At 59.6% G+C, this 20,898-nt stretch overlaps 1 protein-coding gene across 2 annotated transcripts; it reads left to right on the top strand.

Moving 5' to 3' along the window:
- Positions 1-176: 176 nt before the first annotated feature.
- On the top strand, positions 177-5,194 carry FGF17 (fibroblast growth factor 17; the record flags this gene model as incomplete). 2 transcript variants are annotated; one of them, XM_079926931.1, is made up of 5 exons in its annotated part: positions 177-211; positions 383-419; positions 3,396-3,540; positions 3,781-3,887; positions 4,901-5,194. In XM_079926931.1, 5 exons carry the CDS (start codon positions 177-179, stop codon positions 5,192-5,194), a joined length of 618 nt encoding a protein of 205 aa, XP_079783057.1. The 2 variants fall into 2 exon arrangements, with proteins under 2 accessions (XP_079783057.1, XP_079783056.1); XM_079926930.1 differs by having other exon boundaries at positions 3,363-3,540.
- Positions 5,195-20,898: the final 15,704 nt, after the last annotated feature.

Raw genomic sequence — 20,898 nt, 5'->3', positions numbered from 1 at the left:
TCGCCCTCCTCCCTTCTCTCCTCTCTCCTCCTCCTCCCGTCTCTCTCCTCTCCCCACTGAAAACCTGTGGCTTGGAGAGACCTTGGCTTCTCTGGGACTCTGCCCCCAGGGACTGCCCACATCTGCTCCTGACTCTGGGGGCAGGAGGGCAACGGCCCCAAGAAATCTCTCCGGCGATGGGAGCCGCCCGCCTGCTGCCCAGCCTCTCGCTGTAAGTGCGCTACCTCTCGGACTGCCGTCTTGTTGCCATTTCCAGCCTCGGGGGCAGAGCCAGTCTTCCTGGGACTCGCACACGGACCGCGTGGGGCAGGGGTGGGTGCCTGTTGCGCCCCGGGGCTGGCTGCTGGCACCCACACCCAGGCCCGCCTCGTCTCCCACACAGGTGCCTGCAGCTGCTGATTCTCTGCTGTCAAACTCAGGTAGGCGGGCGCCCCCCACTAGCTTTTCCCCGTTTCTCCCACACTACCGATGGGGGTGGTCAGTCTCCTTTCCGTGGACAGAGGCAGATCCTGGCCTCACCCTGAGTCCAGAAGACTCTGAGGTTTGGGGGGGCGGTGGGATGGGGTAGGAGAAGGGGCCACAGCAGATTGGGGGATTGATGGAAGTTTTGATTTCAGCCCTCCTTCTGACACCCCTCCCGTGTTGCCCTGGGGTCTCTTCTGCTCCCTCCATCCCTCCACACTGTGTTCCCCCCAAGGCTAAGCGCATGGGGCAGCCAAGCCTGAGGGATGGAGCCCGGGAGTGGTCGGAAGAGGGCGGAGGTGATGGCTCAGGTGAGGCTTGCACTTGCGAGTACCTGAAAGGACAGGTTTCCACGCAAAACCGCCTGTCTGTTCCACTCACCACCCCGCTCCCACCAACACGGAGGTCCTGTGGGTCGCGGTCCTGGGTGATCGCGTGGGCAGTCAGAATGCCCAGCCAGGGTGGGCGACTCCTTACCTACAGGGCAATGAGGTCAAGCCCGAAGAGGTTTGTATGGGATGAGATTCAGGGTTTGCTTCTCCACACCCCCCACCCCAAGTCAGCGCCCGCCCCCCCCCCCCCGCCCCAGCCTCAGCCCCCTATGTGAGGCTCGGTCCCTTTTTGTGATCCTCCATAAAAGTGCAGCTATTAAAATGCACTGGTCCAGAACCGCTCTGGGGAGAGATCCCTTGGCTTTCCCAGGCCAGAGGCCCGCTTCTCTTCATATCCAGTGGGGACTTTTTTTGAAGGTAAATGCCTTTTCTCTGGGAGAGGGAAAGGGGCTGCCTTTGAAGCAGTGGGGGGGTGGGAGGGAGAGAGGGAGAGACAACCCCCCCTTTCCTTCCCCCTTTTGCTCTAGCCCCCGTTCCAGGCCTTTTGCTTCACACATCCAGGGAGAGCAAGAAGAAAGCCCCCAGCCTGGCCGGGAGGGGTCTGGGGGTGGGCCCAACCTGTTCTGGAGGGGGAATTAGCACAATGGTGCGGCGGGCCGGCGTTTATGGCCTGGCTGAGGCCCCATTCAGGACCCGGGGAAGGTGGCAAAGCTGTCCTTTCCCCCTTGAAGTGCCCCCTCGCCCCCCCTCGGAGGGGGGGCCAGCAGGCCGGACCGCAGCCATGCTTGAGGGGCCGTCTGACAAGCAGCTGTCTGCGGCAGTGGAAGGGGAGGTCCCCCTGCAGCGGGAACATGAAAGGGACAAGCAAGGTCCCGCGGGGAGAGCGACTTGTGGGCTGTGGGCTGGGGGGGGCGTGGGACTGCTTTTGTGCAGGGCTTGAAGGGGGACGAGTAGAGGAGGGGGCTTCGGGGGGGCCCTCTCTGCTCCCGACCTGGAACAGACAGCCAGAAGGAGGCTGCCCGCCAAGAGGGGCGGAGGGCCTGAACCTGGGCCAGGAGGCTCGGGGGGGCTGGGGACAGGCCGGACCCCACCCCCTGGCAGGGAGGCAGGTCCCCCACCCAAAATGCTGGCCTCAGGTTTTCCCAGGGCGGGATGTGGGGTGGGCAGACCCTGCCCTCATAGGCTGGGAATCCAGGCTGTGGATGAGCCGGGGTCGGACCTGGGCAGTGACACCCGGGAAGGGTTAACCCTGAGCAGGTTCCGCTGAATGACAGCCTGGAGCTGCTCCCTCACCTCCCCGCTCCTCAAAGATGATACTTCCCACCCCTCCCTCCAGGAGAGAGAGGCCCCTCACAGATGCTGGTCTGGGTCTAGCTCTGTCCGGATGGTTGCGATTGGGCCTGGGATAGCGGCGGACTTAGGGATATAGGGCAGGGAAAGGCTGTCCCAGCACAGGCCAGCAGGATCCAGGTGGAGAAACTTTCTAGTGCTAGAGCTGAGGCTGTCACCAGCGGCTGGGAAACGTCATCCCGGTTTGCACCTTGCTGGAGAGAGAGGGCAGGAAGTGATCTGTTTCTCTCCTACTCAGCACTGCAGATGGGTAAGGAGACACCAGGCCCAGAGGAGGTACTCGTCCTGGCTTTGTATCGTGTGCGGGTGGAAACGTCCCCTCTCCACTCCCCTGGAAGCAGCGGGCGGTAGCATCACCCCGGCTGGCCACGAGCCTCTGTTACACTGTGGCACACGCAGGTGGCCTCACAGGGCAGCCACTGGGCCACTACTGAGGGCACCTCTCACCACCGCCTCCACCGCCCTCAGCTAGAGGGGGAGGAACGCTGGAAGGGGCACTGGCTTCTCTGAGGGCCCTGAGCACCCAGGGGGAGCAGCCGGGGAGATGGGCGTGAGCTCAGGAGTCCTTCATTAGTGCTATAAAGAAATGCTTCCAGGGGCCCTGCAGGAGCCTACAGAGAAGGGTCTTAGAGCCCCCAAAAAGGTCTCCAGCGACTCTAACAGACCAGCTGCTGTGTGTGCACATATGTGTGTGCGTGAGTGTGCCCACATGTGTGTGTGCATGTGCTGGGCATGGGCTCCTTTGAGGCCAGTGCGGAGGACTGGGGAGACATCTGGTCACCCTGGCTAACAGCGCCAAGCCCCTGGAGTTTTGGAGAGGAGACAAGCTTCCGTCCTAGAGGCGGGACAGGCGTCTGTCACTAATCAGCTGTGCGGCCCTGTGCACTTCCTCCCTAGACCATGGGGATTAGATGCCAGCAGCTTGAATGTTCCTTCCAGCTCCCAGAGTCGTGATTCCAGGCCTGAGCTGTATCACCAAGTGTCCCCAGAGCTGGGCAGCTACCAGTCCTGTGCTCCAGGGCAGACGAAGAGCCAAGTCACAATGACTGGCTCACACGCTGGCCTGGGAAGGTCATGGCCAGATGCCCCCTGCACCTCAACTTCTCAGGGCAAATGACCTGCCCCACCACACTCGCCTCCGCACCCCTCCCCTGGATGGACCTGCGGTGGTGTCACCCAAAGCAAATTGACACTATTTTTCCCTTGGTAACCGCAAAGGGGGAGAATCACCCGTCTCCTAATTTTAACCAGTACGTGAGGGACCAGGGTGCCATGACCGACCAGCTGAGCCGGCGGCAGATCCGCGAGTACCAGCTCTACAGCCGGACCAGCGGCAAGCACGTGCAGGTCACTGGGCGTCGCATCTCCGCCACTGCTGAGGACGGCAACAAGTTTGGTGAGGCCCAGCCCTCCCCGGAGGCCACCCACACCCCTACCCAGCCTTGCCTGGTCCATCCCCAGACGGGTCAGGGTGGAGGCTGCAGGGGTAGAGCAGGGAGAAGCCTCTAGGAGGAGAGGCCCCGAGGGCCCCCCACCCAAATTCAGAGGGCAGGCTGGTAGGGAGGGGTTCCCTGCACAACCCTGGGCCAGCAGCCCCGAGGGACAGAGGTCTTTCTCCCCCGCACCCCCCCCCCAGCCAAGCTCATAGTGGAGACAGACACCTTCGGAAGCCGCGTGCGCATCAAGGGAGCTGAGAGCGAGAAATACATCTGTATGAACAAGAGGGGCAAGCTCATCGGGAAGGTGAGGCCCAGAGGGCAGGGCGTCATGAACGAACCCGTCTTCCCGGGGTGGCGGCATGCAGGGCCCCACCCAGGGCTCTGACTTCTGCTCTCATCCCACCACTCGGCCTCTCTGTGGTCTCTCCAGTCCCTGTGGGTCTAGAAGCCCTCTGAGGACACTGGCTGACCCATAAGAATCCTTGGCTCTGAGGTATGAGGTACTTTCCCAGCAACAATGAGGAAGAATTTTAGCACCTACATCATGTCACAGCCTCTGTGTTGAGGGCTAAGAGCTGATCAGGGCTGAGAGGCCAGAAGCCACGCCCCCTCAGGTCAGTGGGGTCCTGGGCTCCAAGTAACAAGATTCGTGCTAACTGCCTACTAGCGTAACCACTAGTTACACTCTCTACAGTGGTGGGTCCAGAGTTGCTGTGCAAGGAGAATTCCACTTCCTTTGGCATCAGCCAATCCTGGCTTCTGATTCTGGCCGTTTTCAAATATTGGCTTATTTTTGTCAAGTCTCAGGCTTCTCATCTGTAAAATGGGCACAGTGTCAAGATTATCTATAGAGCCAGATGGGTGGCTGCCTGGCTCTTTACACAGTTGGTGTTCTACAGACGTTTTCCCCTTCTTTCCATCAGACTGTCGCGTCCCTCCCCTCCACCCAGCAACACCATTCACGCAGACCAAGGAACGTTCTCCTATACACGAGTGCCCACTGGGTATGCACTGAACTGCACAGTTACCTTGATCTTTATGAAACAGCTGGGTAAACGGAGGCTCAGCCTGGCTAAACACCTTGCTCAATGTGTACAACCTCCAAATGACAAGGCTGTATTTAAGTTCAGATCTGACTCCAACAAAGGTTGTTCCTCGCCCCCTCCTTTGCCTCTCCAACAAGGGTGCCCGTCTCACCGGGCAGGAATTCTTGGGCTCACAGCCCCTGTCGCTCCCTCCTCGGTCCTACAACATAGGTCCATAAGGCAGACTAGCCAGCCAGGGTAGGCGGACAAACTCCCCTTCCTTCCCCTGCAGCCCAGCGGGAAGAGCAAAGACTGCGTGTTCACAGAGATCGTGCTGGAGAACAACTACACAGCCTTCCAGAATGCACGGCACGAGGGCTGGTTCATGGCCTTCACGCGGCAGGGCCGGCCCCGCCAGGCCTCCCGCAGCCGCCAGAACCAGCGAGAGGCTCACTTCATCAAGCGCCTCTACCAGGGCCAGCTGCCCTTCCCCAACCATGCCGAGAGGCAGAAGCAGTTCGAGTTTGTGGGCTCAGCCCCCACCCGCCGGACCAAGCGCACTCGGAGGCCACAGCCCCTGACATAGTCAGGGACACCCCCGGGGGGGCAGCCGCCCCTCACTCATGGGCCTTCCCATCCCCTTCCCTTCCTAATCCAAAGACAGGGCTGGGGTGGAGGCAGGGGAGCCAGAGCCCCCAAGGAGGATGCTGAGGACCACCGAGCATCAGAGACCCCCCACCGGAAAGGCGGAGGACTGCCACTAACCAGGGCTGGCTCCTCAGGGCCCCACCCTGGCGTGGCCCCCTGGGGGCGGGGCAGGCCCCCCAGAAGGGGAAGGTAGAATAACCCGAGGTCAGGCTCCCCTGAACCAAGTGGGCAAAGTCAGCGGATTCAAGGCTCTGCAGACACGGTCTGGAGGCGGCTCTCCTCGAACTCTGCTGCCCCTGTCTCCCTCAGTCTGCCCCCCAGCCTCCAAATTCCTCCTGGCCAGACTGTAGGAAAGGACTTTTGTTTTGGTTTCAGGAAAAAAAAGAGGGAGAAAAAAAAAAAAGAGGGCTGGCCATTCTTCACATTCCACTACCCAGGCCTGCACCCTCTCCCCCAACTCCCAGCCCCGGAATAAAACCATTTTCCTGCAAACGGGTTATCTGAAGCGGGGTGGGGGGGTGGGGGAAACAACTGCAAAGCTGAACTGGGGACAAACTTGCTCCTCCGAGAGAAGAGGAGGCCGGCGCGCAGGCCCGGGGGTGGCGCGGCAGGTGGAGGCCAGGCCGGGCCCCGCACGTACCCGCAGGGACAGGGGACAAGGAGGCAGGAGCAGCGGCAAGGGATGGCCCGGCAGGCCCGCACCTCCGCCCCGCGGGAGGCTGGCGGCCCGGGGCGCGCCCCTCCTCCGCGGGCTCAGGTTTCCTGGCTGGCACCGCGCGTCCCGTGCTACCTGCTGGGGCGCAGAAACCCCAATCCTGGGGCCGGTCCGAGCCTCCGGGGCCGGGGCCGGGGCCGGGGCCGCTGGCCGGGCAGCCGCCGGCGCTGCAGCCTCCTCGCCGGGAGCCAGATTACTTTTTTCCGGTGAGGAGGTCGGGTGGGGGAGGAACGGGCGGAAGGGCGGAAGGAGGGCGGACGGGCGGAAGCGGAGGGAGGGCGAGACCGCGTACAGTGCGCCCAGGTCCCCGCGGGGGGGCGGGGCGGGGGCCACACCTGGGGGGACAAGGCGATTAGAGGCGGCGGCCCGGGGTGTGGGCGCGGGCGGGGGGGAGGGGCAATCCTCTTCCCTCCCCTCCCCCTCCCCCTCCCCGCCCAGAGCTCCTCTGGGGGGCTTTCCGGACGGCTCCAGGTGTGCATTCGGGGAGTGGAACTAAGAGGCCATAAAACCCGCCTCTTTCCTCCTTTGCCACGGTTTTTAATTTTGTCCATTGGGGAGGCCCTTCCTAGCAGCGCCCCTCCTCTGCTCTTCACGGGGAACACCTCACTGAGCCCGCTCTTCTGCGGACGGACCCCCAGCCTCAGTTTCCCCTCCCTCCTCTTTCTGAGAAAATGTTGGGGAGGGGGATTTTGGAGAGAGAAGAAGGAGGATGAACGACATCTCTTCCCATTTCTCCCAACAGTGGCCTAAAAATGAAGAAAGAATGGGAAGCTGGGGGGGGGGGGGCTGGTTTAGTCAAAAGGGGAGGTGAGTGGCGCGTAGTCCAAGTTGGGGGGCGCGGGGGGGGTCACTCACCTCTCCCTGGGTGAGGACCGGAGCCAAGGCTGACACCCCCAACTCGAGGCAATTTAGACAGCGGCAGCCAAGAGGGAGGTCCCCAGGCCCCAGGCCATTCTCCCTCCGGCTTGTCGTAATCACTTTTCACCAGGTTGCTTTTTCCTCTCCCCCCCAGTCACAAAGAGCCTTAATCCTGCTGAAGACTGCGGGAAACGTGTTGGGGGTCGTTTTCGGGGGAGGTGGGGAGAGTGTAGGGAGGGTGGTCTGCAGCCACAGCTGATAACTGGCGAGTTCAATGGGATTTTCCACGCAGGGGCAACGCCCAGCAATTACCTGAGGACAAAGGGTCGGGGCCCCCAGGTGTGGAAGACTGGACTTGGGGGGCTGGGAAGGAGGTGTGCCGGGGAGGGGGAGCTCTTACAAGCCCTCTGATTTCCGCAGGAATTTGAGACATTCTTTAAAGCTCAGGCCCACCCCCCCCCCCACCGGCTCGGGTTAGAGACAGCTTCAAAGGTGGATGGGGCCCTTTGTCTCGCCTCCCCTTTCTTCTCTGCCTTTCTCCGGCCCCTCCCTCCCCTCTCTTTGACCTCCCCAGCACAGACAGGCCTCTGGGGGACGGCTCCAGAAAGCCCTCACTGTTTCCTTTCTTGCTTTCTGAGGTGAGACCTGGCAGGGAGGGACAGAGGACGGGGAAGGGTGAGAGAGGAAGGCCGCTCTGGAGGCCTGTGCCATCTCAGACGGGGCCCTTGCCCCAACCCCAGCCGGAGCCCGGCAGCTCTGACGCCCGCTTGTGGCCTTGGGTCCCCCAGCTGTTGGTGCTTCCAGGCTCCATAGCCAGGGTGCCTCTTCATGCTCTGGGGAAGTCTCTTCAGCTCTTCTCTCCTACCTGGTGGTGATTTCGAAGATGCTAAAAGGAAGAAGGCAAAGGAATGGGTCTCTAATAATGGGATGGGGGGACGGGATTTAAAGTATCTGTGTGTGTGGCAGGAAGGAGGCTTCCCGTGGACCTCTGATGGCTACAGCAACCCTGGTTGCTTCTGGGCGCCCTAAAGCTCCAAGGAGGTGGGCGGGTAGGGGTGGACACAGGGCAGGAAGACAGGGTGAGTTGAACACATCCGTTTCAGGGAGGGTGTGACAGGGGGAGGGCGGCGGCGGCGGCAGCAGCGTGCCTCAAATGCTATGCCTGTTTAGGATTACCAAGAACTCTGGCTAAGAATAGCCTACATATAGATCTTGGCTTCTCTGTCCTGTCCTCCAAACGGCCAGATGAGGCGGAGGGGAGCCGAAGCAGGAAGTCGGGGCGGTGGCAGGGGGCGGGAATCCATTCACATTTTAGCCCTCGCCACGTCTCTCTAGTCAACCCTGTCCCTCAGACTCCGCTGGCTGTGACTTCCCAGTCACCCAGCCTCAGCCTCACAGCCCTGGACAGCTACGAGGACCACATGTCCTTGAAGCTCTTTCCTCCCTCACCTGCCCTAGGCGGTCCTTTCTTCCTTCTCTCTGGCTCGCGGACTCTTCTCTTTCCTGGCCCCTCTTCACAGAAACATGCCCCGAGATCTGTCACTCTCTCCCCTCCCTGAGCAAACCAGCATGTCAGCTGTCACCCCCTTTCACACGACTGCTTTCTCCTCCAAACTCTGGAACCCTGCACCATGGCCGGACCTCACGGGGATCTGTCTCAATGAATGCGGTAGCTCTCTCAGCGGTCTTTCTCCCTCCCGACACACACACACACACCCACACACACACACCCCTCAGCACATCACGTAATTTGTTCAGCTCACCTTACCTTACCACAGCTCTGCCCCAGTCACATCATCACTAACAGACTCAGCATGGCTTTCAAACCCCTGCCCAGTCCTGCCAAGGCCCCCCGCCAGCCCTGTGCCTCCAGCTCCCCTCAAGAACTCTGGCAAAACTGCAACCATTGGGGCTTCCCTGGTGGCGTAGTGGTTGGGAGTCCGCCTGCCGATGCAGGGGTCCGATGCAGGGGACACGGGTTTGTGCCCCGGTCCAGGAGGATCCCACATGCCTGAGCCTGTGAGCCATGGCCGCTGGGCCTGTGCGTCCAGAGCCTGTGCTCCGCAACGGGAGAGGCCACAACAGCGAGAGGCCGCATACTGCAAAAAAAAGAAAGAAAGAAAAAAAAAACTGCAACGCTTGCAGTCCAAAAGACACTCTGGGCCCATCTTTTTTTTTTTTTTTTTCTGGCCACACCACGCAGCTTGTGGGATCTTAGTTCCCCAACCAGGGATCAAACCCCTGCTCCCTGCAGTGGAAGCGCGGAGTCCTAACCACTGGACCACCAGGGAATTCCTGCTGGGCCCATCTTTTTTTTATTTTTACATCTTTATTGGAGTATAATTGCTTTACAATGGTGTGTTAGTTTCTGCTTTATAACAAAGTGAATCAGTTATACATATACATATGTCCCCATATCTCTTCCCTCTTGCGTCTCCCTCCCTCCCACCCTCCCTATCCCACCCCTCTAGGTGGTCACAAAGCACCGAGCTGATCTCCCTGTGCTATGCGGCTGCTTCCCACTAGCTATCTACCTTACGTTTGGTAGTGTATATATGTCCATGCCTCTCTCTCGCTTTGTCCCAGCTTACCCTTCCCCCGCCCCATATCCTCAAGTCCATTCTCTAGTAGGGCCCGTCTTTGCTCATGAGTTTCCCACTGCCTTGCATGCCCTTCTCCAGAATGCTGGCACGTCCAGACCACAGCCGTGTCCTCGGCTCTACAGACGCCCCTCACTCTCCCAGGGGCCGTGGCCGTCTCTGCTGCCCCCAGCCCCTCCCGCCATTGACTTGCCCTGGCCTTAAGGCACATATCACAGCTCGTCCAGAACTGTACTCATCTATGCTCGTGTCATGGTTCCGCTGGACAGCAAAGGCCTCAGATGTAGAACTAGTCAGTCTTTGTCTCCCCCATAGTACCCAGCACAGTACGTTACACAGAATAAGTATTTCTTGAGGAAATAACCCAACTGAAGACCCAGAAAGAAGTCGCTGGCCATTGGCCCAGCACCCTGTGGTCCCTGAAGGTAGAGGTAGGATGAGAAGCCAGAATCCTGCCTCCAAGCTCCATCCTTAGGAGGACTTGGGCAGGAGGGGTCCTAAGCAGTTAATCCAAATATTTGTGTATTCCCTACAATGTATGACGATGTGCTAGCCCTTCAGTTAATAAAAAAAGATGGACAAGATAGTGTGTCATCCTCTGTCAAGCTCTCAAGACACTTGAAATTTCATTGGGGGGGACCAACCCATAAAAAGGCAGTTCTTTTGAGGACTTTTGGAAATCTGTCTCTTACCCCTAAGATAGCAAAGCAGCATTTGGTACATCCCCAAAGAGTGAAAGGGGAGAAAATAAGGACACTGCTGTGTACTGAGCTCCAGAGATGTGCCAGGCAGTGTGCAAGGTGTGCTCACATGGAGCCCCTCATCTTGCGGGGTGAGATTGTTCCCATGTTGTGTGTGGGCAGGCTCAGATGGAGAGATGTTAACTCATCCAAGATCACAGTCCAGATTCTCGCCTGTCTCTGTTTTGTTTTGGGTTTTTTTGGCTGCATTGGGTCTTCGTTGCTGCGTGCGGGCTTTCTCTAGTTGCGGCGAGCAGGGGCTACTCTTCGTTATGGTGCGCACGCAGGCTTCTCATTGCGGTGGCTTCTCTTGTTGAGGAGCGCGTCCTCTAGGCCCTCGGGCTTCAGTCGTTGCGGCACGCGGGCTCAGTAGTTGTGGCACGCAGGCTCTAGAGCGCAGGCTCAGCAGTCATGGTGCACGGGCTTAGTTGCTCCGCAGCACGTGGGATCTTCCTGGACCAGGGCTCGAACCCGTGTCCCCTACATTGGCAGGCGGATTCTTAACCACTGCGCCACCAGGGAAGCCCTCTCACCTGTCTTTTAACACCTCGAGTGGGATGTTCTCCACTCCTCAGCCAGGCACAGTGGGTTCTGGGATGTACGTGGGGCAGGGGCACTGGAAAGGGCTGGGGTTTGCTTGACCTTGAAGATAGGAGCAGGATTTCCGTCAGCAAAGAAGACCCACCAGGGGGCAATATTGAGAGTGAAAACAGCATGGGAAGAAGGGCTTCAAGGCAGGAAAATGTGAGGTCTGTTGTGGGAGCGGGAGGGTGAGCAGGCGATCGGCTTGGCTAGCACTGAAAGTTTGCAGCCAGAAGTGGCAGGAAAGGATTGGGCCACGTTATAGAGAGCTGGGTCTCTGCTGTGACAGGAGGAGACAGTGAGGGCCTTCAAGAAGGGGAGTGACCAGACGCGATTGTGGGGTTGGGGTTCAGGGGAGAGGCTGGTCTGGTGCAGCTGCTGGGGCTGAGGCTCTGGGGTCCAGGAGTCAGACAGTCCAGTGATCGGAGGTGGGGGACGTGTCATCCAGACTGATGTGAAAGGGTCACTTGGAGGCCCTCGTCCTTTCTTTTGTTCTGCTGGCCCAGTTCTCTGTCACTGTCCCTTCTTAGGTGCCCAGGTGCCCAGTCAGCCTCTCCAGGAGTTAATGTTTAGACCTCCCCGGGCAGGTCGGTGCAGGGGGCGGGGCAGGGGCAATGGAGTGAGACGGAGAGAGGACAGAGAAATCTACGCACAGCCCCTGGGGAGGGGACAGGCGGCAGGGCCAGCGTCTGGTCAGGACATCTGGCAGCAGTGACCTTGCTGGGGAAAAGAGCCAAGAACTAGGTATCCTGGGCCTGGGACCACCCGCCTGAGAGGGGCAGGAGCCCCAGCCCCCTGCTGTGGACGCACGTGCCCATCCTCAAGCCTGAAGGCGCTCCTGAGCCTAAAGGTAGCTTGTGCTGTTAGCCGCCTGCTGGGTTGGGTGCGACCAAGCCGTGCCCAGGAAGCCCACCCCGGGGCCTGGGCTCACAGGCACCTGGTATTCAGTGTTGCCTGCTTCCGGGGGGAAGCTTGTGCCTCCCCTGTCCTCCCAGCCTATTGGGGTGGCAGGCAAGCAGTGGGGGAAGCCCGACCGTTCAGCTGGCCTTGAGGAGTCTGGGGTCTTCCCAGGAGGAGGGGGCTAGAGGCAGAGTAAGTCTCCTCATAGGGCGAGGCCAAAGATGAGGGGGAGGCAGAGCCTGGCAGGTGAGGGAAGGGTCTTCTGGCCTGGCTGTGCCCTCCCACGTCCCTCCCAACACCCTCCCCCACCCCACCCCCCCACACATCAGGATCCCTCAGCAAGGAATGACCTTGACAGCTACCAAGCCTCAGGTCGACAGAGGGAGCCCTAACTCTGCAGTCCCCTTGGTTCCAGGGCTGGCTTGAGGGGGACTATTCTGCCCAAGGTGCTCTCCCGCCCCTGGAGGGACATGCCTATGGAGAGAGGGGCAGTGGGAATGGGCCTTGCGGGACTGGAAGAGTGCTGTCCCAGGCTCTGACCTTCTCAGCCCATGGCCCACATGCCCGCCCTAGCCACACCCGGGGCCTCTCCTTCCTGCCAGAAACCACCCTCCGATCCTTCAACATAAGCCATCCCTCCCTTGTTCCTATCGCTCTTCCCAGCTCCACGCTGAGCTTTCTGGAATGGGGGACGTGGCCCAGTGCCTCGCAAGACCGGCCTGCTATCTGGCCCTGAATTAAGGTTCTCCTTAGGTCGCCCCAGGAGCCAATCCCAGAGCGTTACGGAAGGAGAGGGAACGGGAGAGGTGGGGGGGCTCAGTGGGAGCCCCGGTTCCTGAAGCTCCCCCACCCCCACCCCGGCACCGAGGCCCCCTCCCTCCATTGCTGAAGAAGAGGCAGTAGGAGCTACAGCCGCCTCCTCCCCCCTCCCTGCCGCTGCTGCCTCCTCGGCTGAGCCGGCAGGTTGTCTTGGCAACGGGAGGCGGAGAGGAGATGCGCTGAGGGATGGAGGTGTATGTCACCGAGGAAGCTGCCGAGCCCCACGCCCCAGGCCCTTGAAGGTACCGCAGACCCCCTCCCTTCCCCCTCCCCCTGCCCTCTCCCCTAGGCTTCCCCACTCTATCCAGAGCGCTCGTTTCCCTGAGGAATGCCCCCCTCCTCCCAGCCCAGCGACTCCCACCCATTCCTCCTGAGCCACCTCATTCCAGGCCCCTGTCCACAGCTGTCCTTCCTGGCAACCGCTCATTCCAGCCCTGCCTCTGGGGACCCTTGCACCGGAAGGCAAATATCCTGGAATGGGGTCTTGGGGGGTGGGTGGCGCATGAAAACAGGGAAGGAACCGAGATAGTGGGGAAAAAATCAGGAATCCTAAAGGGCTACCTGGCACTTGGTCTCCTGGAGAGGGGGAGGGAGGCTGTGCAGCACTAGGGTGGGGACAGGGCAATAAGGGTGGGGTTGAAGGGGCAGAAAGCTGAGAGGCCGGGCTGGTTGTCCAGAAAGGCCTGGTTCCCCTCTGCTAAGGCTGTGGCCCACTCCTGCCACATCAAAAGTGCACTTCCTCCTGCATCATCTCCTGGCCTTTTTTTCATGGGTCGATGGAGCCTGTGTTTCTCTCCCACTCCCAGGCTTTCTAGTACCTTTCCACGGGCCCCTCTCCCGCCTCTGCCGTACATGCAGCAGCTGAGCCCAGATTCTTTCCACCCTTCCTCAGCCACTCGGCTACCTGCCTTTTTCATTTCTCCTTTCTTTCTGGAGCCCATCCTTCAGGATTCATTCTTCTCTGTCTCCCACTAACCCAGACACATCCCCCCCTTCCTGTCCCTACCCGTCCTCGTCTCTTTGAGAAAGAGGTCCCAGGGCACACCCTCACCTGTCCTCTCAAGACCCTCCCCGCTGTGGTTTTTCCATCCAGACACCCCAGAGCCCCCTCCCCAGATTCTAGATTTCCCCAACGACAGCTGATACCATCAGCTGACCAGCTGTGGGCAGCGGTAACCAGGGCAACAGTAAGGGCTGCCTAGGTAGGCAAGTCTGCACAGAGGTGGAGAGGAGGCCGTGCTGGGGCCAGGGTCAGCTGGCCGGGCTCCCTCCCCTGCTCCCGGGGGTCACAAATGAACCAGGCTCTGCTCTAAGCCCAGAGGGAACGAAAAGGCCAATGACAGGGGCCTGGAGTCGTGGAGGTTTTCCCAGAGACATTCCTGTAGTTCAGTGCTGGGACCTGGACATCACCTGGTGAGAACTTCTCTTGAAGACCCCGCCTTGGAGAGAGATTGGGGTCCTTCCCACTCACCACCACTGTGCTCTGTCCCCGGGGGATTTGAGTTACCCAAGGGCCAACCCGGTCTCTTGTGCTGAGCACCTGGTTTCTCGAATCCTCCCATTCTGTACTCCCCAGGAGAGGGTTAATCCTTGGGTAACCAATTCTGGCATCTAGCCCACACCCCTGCCCCTCACCATCTATGCGCTGTAGCACCCCAGGGAGGCAGGGACCCCAGCGGCCTCTGTGGTGCTGGTAGGTGATGAGTGGGAGATAGAGGTGCTTGGGGAAAGCGGGTGTTGTCACCCCTCTGTTATCAGTAGAGCCCCTTCCCCCTGACTCAAACTCTGGCTGTTGAGGAGGCTGGAGGGGCTGTGTGTGTGAGCGTGTGTTGCAGGGCTGGGGGTGGGTGTGGGAAAGGGAAAAAGGCCAGCGGCTGGCCAAGAGTCTGCTTCCGATTCTGCTTCGTCATGATGCCCAGTTAATGGTCCTCTTGTTTGAAACGGATTGAGCTGCAGCAAGCGAGGTGGAAGAGCAGACACACAAACACACACCCGCAGGCCAGTGGCCACACGCTATCAGCTGGAGGTGGGGAGGGTGCAGGGGTGGGTGGGAGCCAGCGGCCCGCCCACCTGGCCGCCCGCCCGCCCCGCCTGGCCTGCCCACCGGCGCACACACCCGGCCCGGGGATTGCGCGCCAGGCTGGCGGAGAAGCAGGGTGGCGGCGAGGGGGTGGGGGCCTAGAAGGGTAAGTCCCCTCCTTCGCCGGCTGCCCACCCACTCACCCACCGCAAGCCAGCTTTTTTCTGGTTATTTGTGCTCTGGGAAAGCACGCCGGGCTCCTGGAAGAGCCGCCTGTTACCTGGGCTTTCAGGAAAAGCCGCAGCCCCGGGATCTGCGCCTGTCCCCGCCCCCACCCCGGGGCCTCAGAGCATCTGGGCCACCCTGTCCGGGAAGAGGTAGGTGGCAGGGTCTCCCACCTCTCTTCCCCTCTGTGGGCACTTTGGCCACAACACCTTCCTAGAAGTGAGGCTCTGGGTGGTGGCAGGGATCCCGGGGTGGGGGTGGGGGTGTCAGCTATGGCCCCTTGTTCAGTGGGAGAATGGGCCGGACCCTGGGACTAGCTGGGTTTGATCTGACCCAACCTCCTTCCGATTCGGGGAAGAGGGGCTGGGGTGTCACATGCTGCCACCCGGGGACCCCTTCCCCCAGCTGTGCTGGTCAGAAGTCCAAGTGCTTGGGGGGTGGAGGCTCTGCCTCGAGTGGGCTGGAGAGCTGGGCCGTCTTTGCTGAGTGGTGGAAGGGAAGGGGGCGTTGCCGGCTCCCGCCACCGTGCCACAGATGCTCCTGTTGTGGGGGGAGCAGTTCACTCAGAGGCCTGAATGCCATTGGTGTGAGGACGGCCCCTTGCGGGGAGGGGCCTGAGGAGTCTCCTGCTAGCCCTTAGCCGGCCAGGCTGGGGTGAGGACCAAATGCAGAACGAGGCTGGGTGGCAGGGCATGGCCACAGGCCTGACCACGATGCTCTCCTGGTGCCGGCTGTTGAAGTGCTTGCAGGGGCTGAGGGCCGAGCAGACATGCAGGCCTCCGAGGATCGAGGCGCCCCCTTGCTAGCTCTGCCCCTCCCTTGGCCTGGCAGGCCAGGCGCCCTTTCCCGGGCAGGCACACCTGGTGGTTCTTTCCCAGGGCACTGGGTTGCCGAGTTGCGAGAGGCAGGGGAGCAGGGACGGGTGTAGGAGAAGGCAGGCAGTCTTGCTTTGGGAAGGGGTGGGGCCCAGAAAGCGCCCACGGGATGGGTAAGTGGGCGCTCTGTGCCAGGGACAGGGTGTCAGCACGTGGGGTGGGTGGCTGTGAGCGTGGAGAACCGGAGCCAAGGGGAGGATCGGTGGGTGGCGTGAGTGGGTGTCACAGGCACCGCGTGTCAGCGTGGGGGGTGCCTCACTGGGAGAGCGGGGGCGTGCGTTCTGCAACCGTGTTTCGGCGGGGGCCGCATGTGTGGGTGAGGTGCCCGTGCCCACGGGGGAGGCTGGCCTCCGCGCTGCTGGCCTCGCTATGGCCACATGTCCAACGCCGGGGCCAGCCTGTCCACCTGGGGGTGCAGGTCTGAGGCATTCCTCATTCAGAGCTCATGCGTGTGTGTAACGACCAGAAGAGGGACGCCCCCAGGATTCAGAAAGCTGAATTTGGGAGGCAGTCTCCCTTGCATCTCCCCCAGCCCTATCAATCAACTGGTACAAGTGACACCACAACCCGCCAACAGGACCAGCTGTAAATAGAGACCAGAGCAGGAACAAGCTGAGGACCAAGCAAACCTAAGGGGCTGGGAGGGGGGACACAGAAAGAGGGCCTTCTTCAGGGGTGTGTAGAGAGAGGATACAGAAACCCAAGCGAGAGTGCTAAGAGAAACTGTGTGACGAGATGCATGTTTGTGTGGGGGGAGGAAGGAAGGAAGGAGGCGCCCGGGCCCACTCCTGCTGTCATCAGAAGCAAACGGGGAGCAGGGCCTTGAGCAGGTGGGTTCCCAGGCTGGGACCCTGATTCTGGGCCCACCTGCCCCTGCCTGATGCTTCCCCAGAGTGCGAGAGGGGGTGCTGTTCAGGGTTAGCATTCGAGGAACCCCAACTCTAGTCCTAGCAGATAGAGCAGGGCTTAAAAATGGGGGTGCAGGAGAAGGATAAAATGAGAGGAGGGGAGTGGGAGCTTCATCAGTCTTAGAAAAGGCGCAGGCGCAGGCTTGGCAGAGGTTAAGAGATGTTCTGATGAGCCACCGGCCCGGAGCAGGGCGATTTTGGGGGCGATTGTGGGTGCCCCCTCCCCACGCACACACAGACACAGACCCCACCCTCAGGGCATGCCGGGGGGCCTCCCCTGTTGGGCTGGTCTGCTCCCACCCACCTTTCCCCTCTCCACCCTGGTATGCTGTTTTGGGAACTGGTGACCTAGCTGGATCCTGCCTTTATTTCTGGCATTGAGTTGTTGCCACAGTAACTGCGGGGGTGGGGCTGGGAGGGAGAGAGGGTGAAAGGGAAGCAGAGCCGAGGGAAGAAAGATGAAGAAAGGAAAGAAAAAGGGAATGGAAAGCAGAAATAGCGAGATGGGGCCCGGAGGCACAAGGCAGGCAGGCACACTCTGAATGAAACTGGTGAAAAAGGAGAGCGGCGGAATGCTTGCCCACCTGACCCCCAGCCCACTGGGCCAGCTCAGCCATTTCGCAACTCGTTTACTATCTGCAAGGCCGGCCTCCAGCCCGGCTTGTCCCTGCCCCAGGGCACAGAGCCCGCGGGCCCCCAGCCTCTCTGCTCTTGTCCACAGGCCAGTTCAACGAAGCAGGATTCTGGTGGCTCCACGGTATAAGGTTAGCACATGGGACCCCAAACCCCAAGTTCAGATTAAAGTGAGATCCTTGGGGACCCACTGAAAAGAGCATTCATTGGCTTTGACCTGAGACAGACCTGGGTAGGAATTCCAGGTTGGCTTCAACGGGCCGAGGCGTGGGGGGTATGGGGGGAGGCAGGTCAATCTCTCAACCACATTTTCATCTCCTAATTGGGAGACATGAGCTTTGGTGAAGCTAGAGAGGATGGGTGAAAGTCCCTGGCCCAGAGCAAGTGATGGTTGGTTTAGAACAGGGCGGGAAGCTGGACTAGAGGATACCAGGCTGCGGTTCTGCCGGTTGAGCCTTCATTTCCACAAGTCGAGGGAACCAAGGCCGGCTCAGCCCCTACCTGTAGCGGGCGCCCATGGGAATGGGTGGGCGGGCCTTATCATCAGGGCCAAGCGGCTCCAGTTGCCATGGAGACGGGGCGGGCGGTGTGAGGTGGGGCCCGGCTGGGGGCTCAGATAAGGCGCGGCTGCACAGCTGGGGTAGGGTGGGTCCGAGATGGAAGAACTGGGCGCCGCCGGGGCAGCTGAGATGGCCCTTCCGCCACCTGGGCTGGCCTTCCTCCGCAGCTCTTTCCCTTTCCTCCCTTTGCGCCCTCCCTTCCTGCTGCAGTCTGCCCTCTCGGTCTGTCCACGGGAGGCGGCCCGGGCCTGGGAGCGCACATGCAGAAACGTGGGGTGTGCACGGGTGCGGACGCGCGAGGAAACTGGCTTTGGGGGAGGGGCTACGAGTGGGTGGAGTAAGCTTATGCGGGGCGTGATGTGATTTGGGAGAAGGCAAGAACAGTCTCTCCCTTTCTTTCCCCTCCCCCCTTTCCCCCTCCCCACCCTCTCTCCCTCTCCCCCCACCCCACACTCCTACTCCACCCCAAAACATTTTCCCTGATGGCTTAATATTTAACGAGTAAGACCTTCACTCCTCAAGGTTAGCCCCAAATTAAAATGCCATGTCCCTGGAAGGGTAAGACATTAACAATTTCCGCAGCGTGCTTTCTAACACACCAGGCGCTGGTGTGCAGGTTCCTGATGGAATGTGGCTCAGGGCAGAAGGCGAGGAGACCCAGCCTAGGGGATGGGCAAGGGGCTGTGGACAGCTGTGGAGAAGAAGGGGCAGGGGACAGAGCAGGGACATCATTATTCTGAATCGTCTTTCCGAGTGGCTGTGTCTGTGGGACAGTGGTCGTGCACAGGCGAGTGGGGGTCTCAGTGCAAGACCTTGTAACCTGTGACCTGGCTCATCTTGGACCCCTCCTCTCCCTCCGTGGGCAGTGACCACTCTGAGAGGCAGTCATTACCCCACTCTGTACCCACCCGCAACTGGTGTTCGAGGGCAGGGTGCCTGGACCACCTCCAGGTTCAGCCTGAGGCTCCAGGACACTTAGAAGCTCTCCATTCTCCACCCCTCCCCCGTGCCACACTCTTCCCCCCCCCCCCCCCCCGCACCACCGCCCCTCCCCCGACTGTTCCAGTCCTTTCTACTCTCTTCAGTCTCTGCCTAACCCACCTGTAGGGTCTGTATATGACCTTATCTCTCACTTTTCCTGGGAAAATAGAAACCTCCCAATCGGCCTGCTCCAAAGGCCCCTAGATTGCAGTTACCCAACTTTCCCTTTCCTCTCCTTTCAGGGAAGCTCAGGCTTTCTTTCCAAAGGTAGTCCTTCACTTGGGCCTGGACCCAATCCCTCTCCCCTTCCCCTGCTGGGACCTTCCTCCCTCAAGTGCCCCCCCTCTCCTGCAGCCACAGTTTCTTTTCTACTCTTCACTCTCCACTGCCTACAAACGTGTTCAGGTCTCCCTTTTCCTAAAAAACCTTCAGCCAAGCGCACCTCCTGCAAAGTAACTCTCCTAACCCCCTCCTGCCCTTCTGTCACACTTCTTGGAAGTACCCCTCCCCCTGCCTGTACACCCTGGCCACCTCTCCCCACCCCCATCCCTAACAAGGAGGCCTCACTATTCCTCTGCAGATGCTCTCAGAAGCCACCAGGGCTTGACATCCAAACTGGCGAGCTGTCACTCCTTTCTGAATGTCTTGCCTTCTCTGGGCGATGGACTCCTGGCTTCATGACATTCTTTCTCAACCCCCCTATCCCTCCCCACAACTCTCTCTCAATGTTTTGGCACACTTACTGTGTAGTAGGTCCTTTACTAAAAATACAAAGAATCACTAGATACACTCCCAGCCCCTTGGGGACCTGGCCATCTAGTCTTCCCCCTCCCTTTCATGCCATCTCCAGCTCCCTTTTTCTTCGAGTCCCCTAGCGTTTCCCAGGAAGCTGGGTTTTGACCTTCTTTCTCCCTCGGCAACCTCATGGGGCAGACTACCACCTCTAGCTCAAATGGCTCCCAAATTTCCGTTGCCAGGTACTGCCCCCACCTCAGCCTCAACTGGCAAGAAGTGAACTCATTGCTTCCCCTTCTCCTGTCATGGCTACCTGTTCCTCCCCAGCGGTGAGGGGTGGGGGCGGGGGCGCTGTCTCCAGATCAAGTTCTGTTTTGCACATTCTGCCTCTAGGATTCCTCCCACTTGGCCCTTTCCATCTTGGGCTCCAGGCCCAAGTCTAGAGCCTCACAATCCCCTGCCTGAACTACTGCCGTAACTTCCTGGCTGGTCTCTCTGTGGACCGCCTCTTCCTGTCTGTTCCATCTGCCAGCCTGCAGCCTGATTCATTTTCCCAAAGCACTGCTTGGATCCGTCACTTCTTTGTTTTAAATGTTTCTAAGCATTCCATAGCCCTAGTTGCCCACAGAATACATTCGGAATCCCCTAGTCTAAGTTCAAGGCATCTACAAATCTGGCCCCCAACCTCCTGCCCCAAACCAGTCTCAACCTCATGAGCTCCGCAGTTCAGCCGTATTTGCTGTCTCCAGACAGACCCAGTGCTTCGCCGTGTCTCCAGTTTCCCTCATGCTGCTGTCTCTTTCAAGGATCCCTCTTTTAGTTTTTGCATGATCCCAAACCGGGCATGTTTCAAGGCCTGCCTTAAACACTTCCTCCTCCAAGAAAACCTTTTTATTTTCCCCTCTTGACACCCCAGCAGGAGTGATTCCTCTCTCCTGTGACCTCTCACAGCCCTTTATACTATCTTATCAGGCACACATAATTTTCTGCTTTGCATGGGCGTTATCTATACATATGGCCTCATTTCTGGAGGGGCGGCTTAGCTCCTTTGACTCATCTTTCTGTTCTCCACAACACCACAACGCTCCGTGGTCATTGCAGAACAGGTGCTCAGAAAGTAGTGAATGAATGGATAAAACAATACGTGACTGGGTGGGCGGGTGGATGTATATGGGTGGATAAATGAGTGTTTGCCTCTTGGCTAAGCCAGTGTATAGCTAGTTTGACAATGTCTGTTAACAAAGTAAAGACGAAATAGGAGTGAGAGGGAGCTAACAGCTCTTTGAGTATGTGCTCGAGTTTATTCCAGTCCTCACACATCTAGTTAAAAGCATTACAAAGTGAGTGTTAAGAAAGCAAGAGAAGGATGAAGCTCTGGGATGGAGCCCTTCCATGGGCACCTAGTCACCAGCGTGACTCTGATGGCCAGAGTCTTGTCTTGGAGAAGCCTTGGCTCTAGAATTCCAAAAAGACTTGAGAACTGTGGCAAAT

Source organism: Stenella coeruleoalba (genome assembly GCF_951394435.1).
Source record: "Stenella coeruleoalba genome assembly, chromosome: 7".
NCBI lineage: Eukaryota > Metazoa > Chordata > Mammalia > Artiodactyla > Delphinidae > Stenella > Stenella coeruleoalba.
This window is presented reverse-complemented; position numbering and strand designations above follow the sequence as displayed.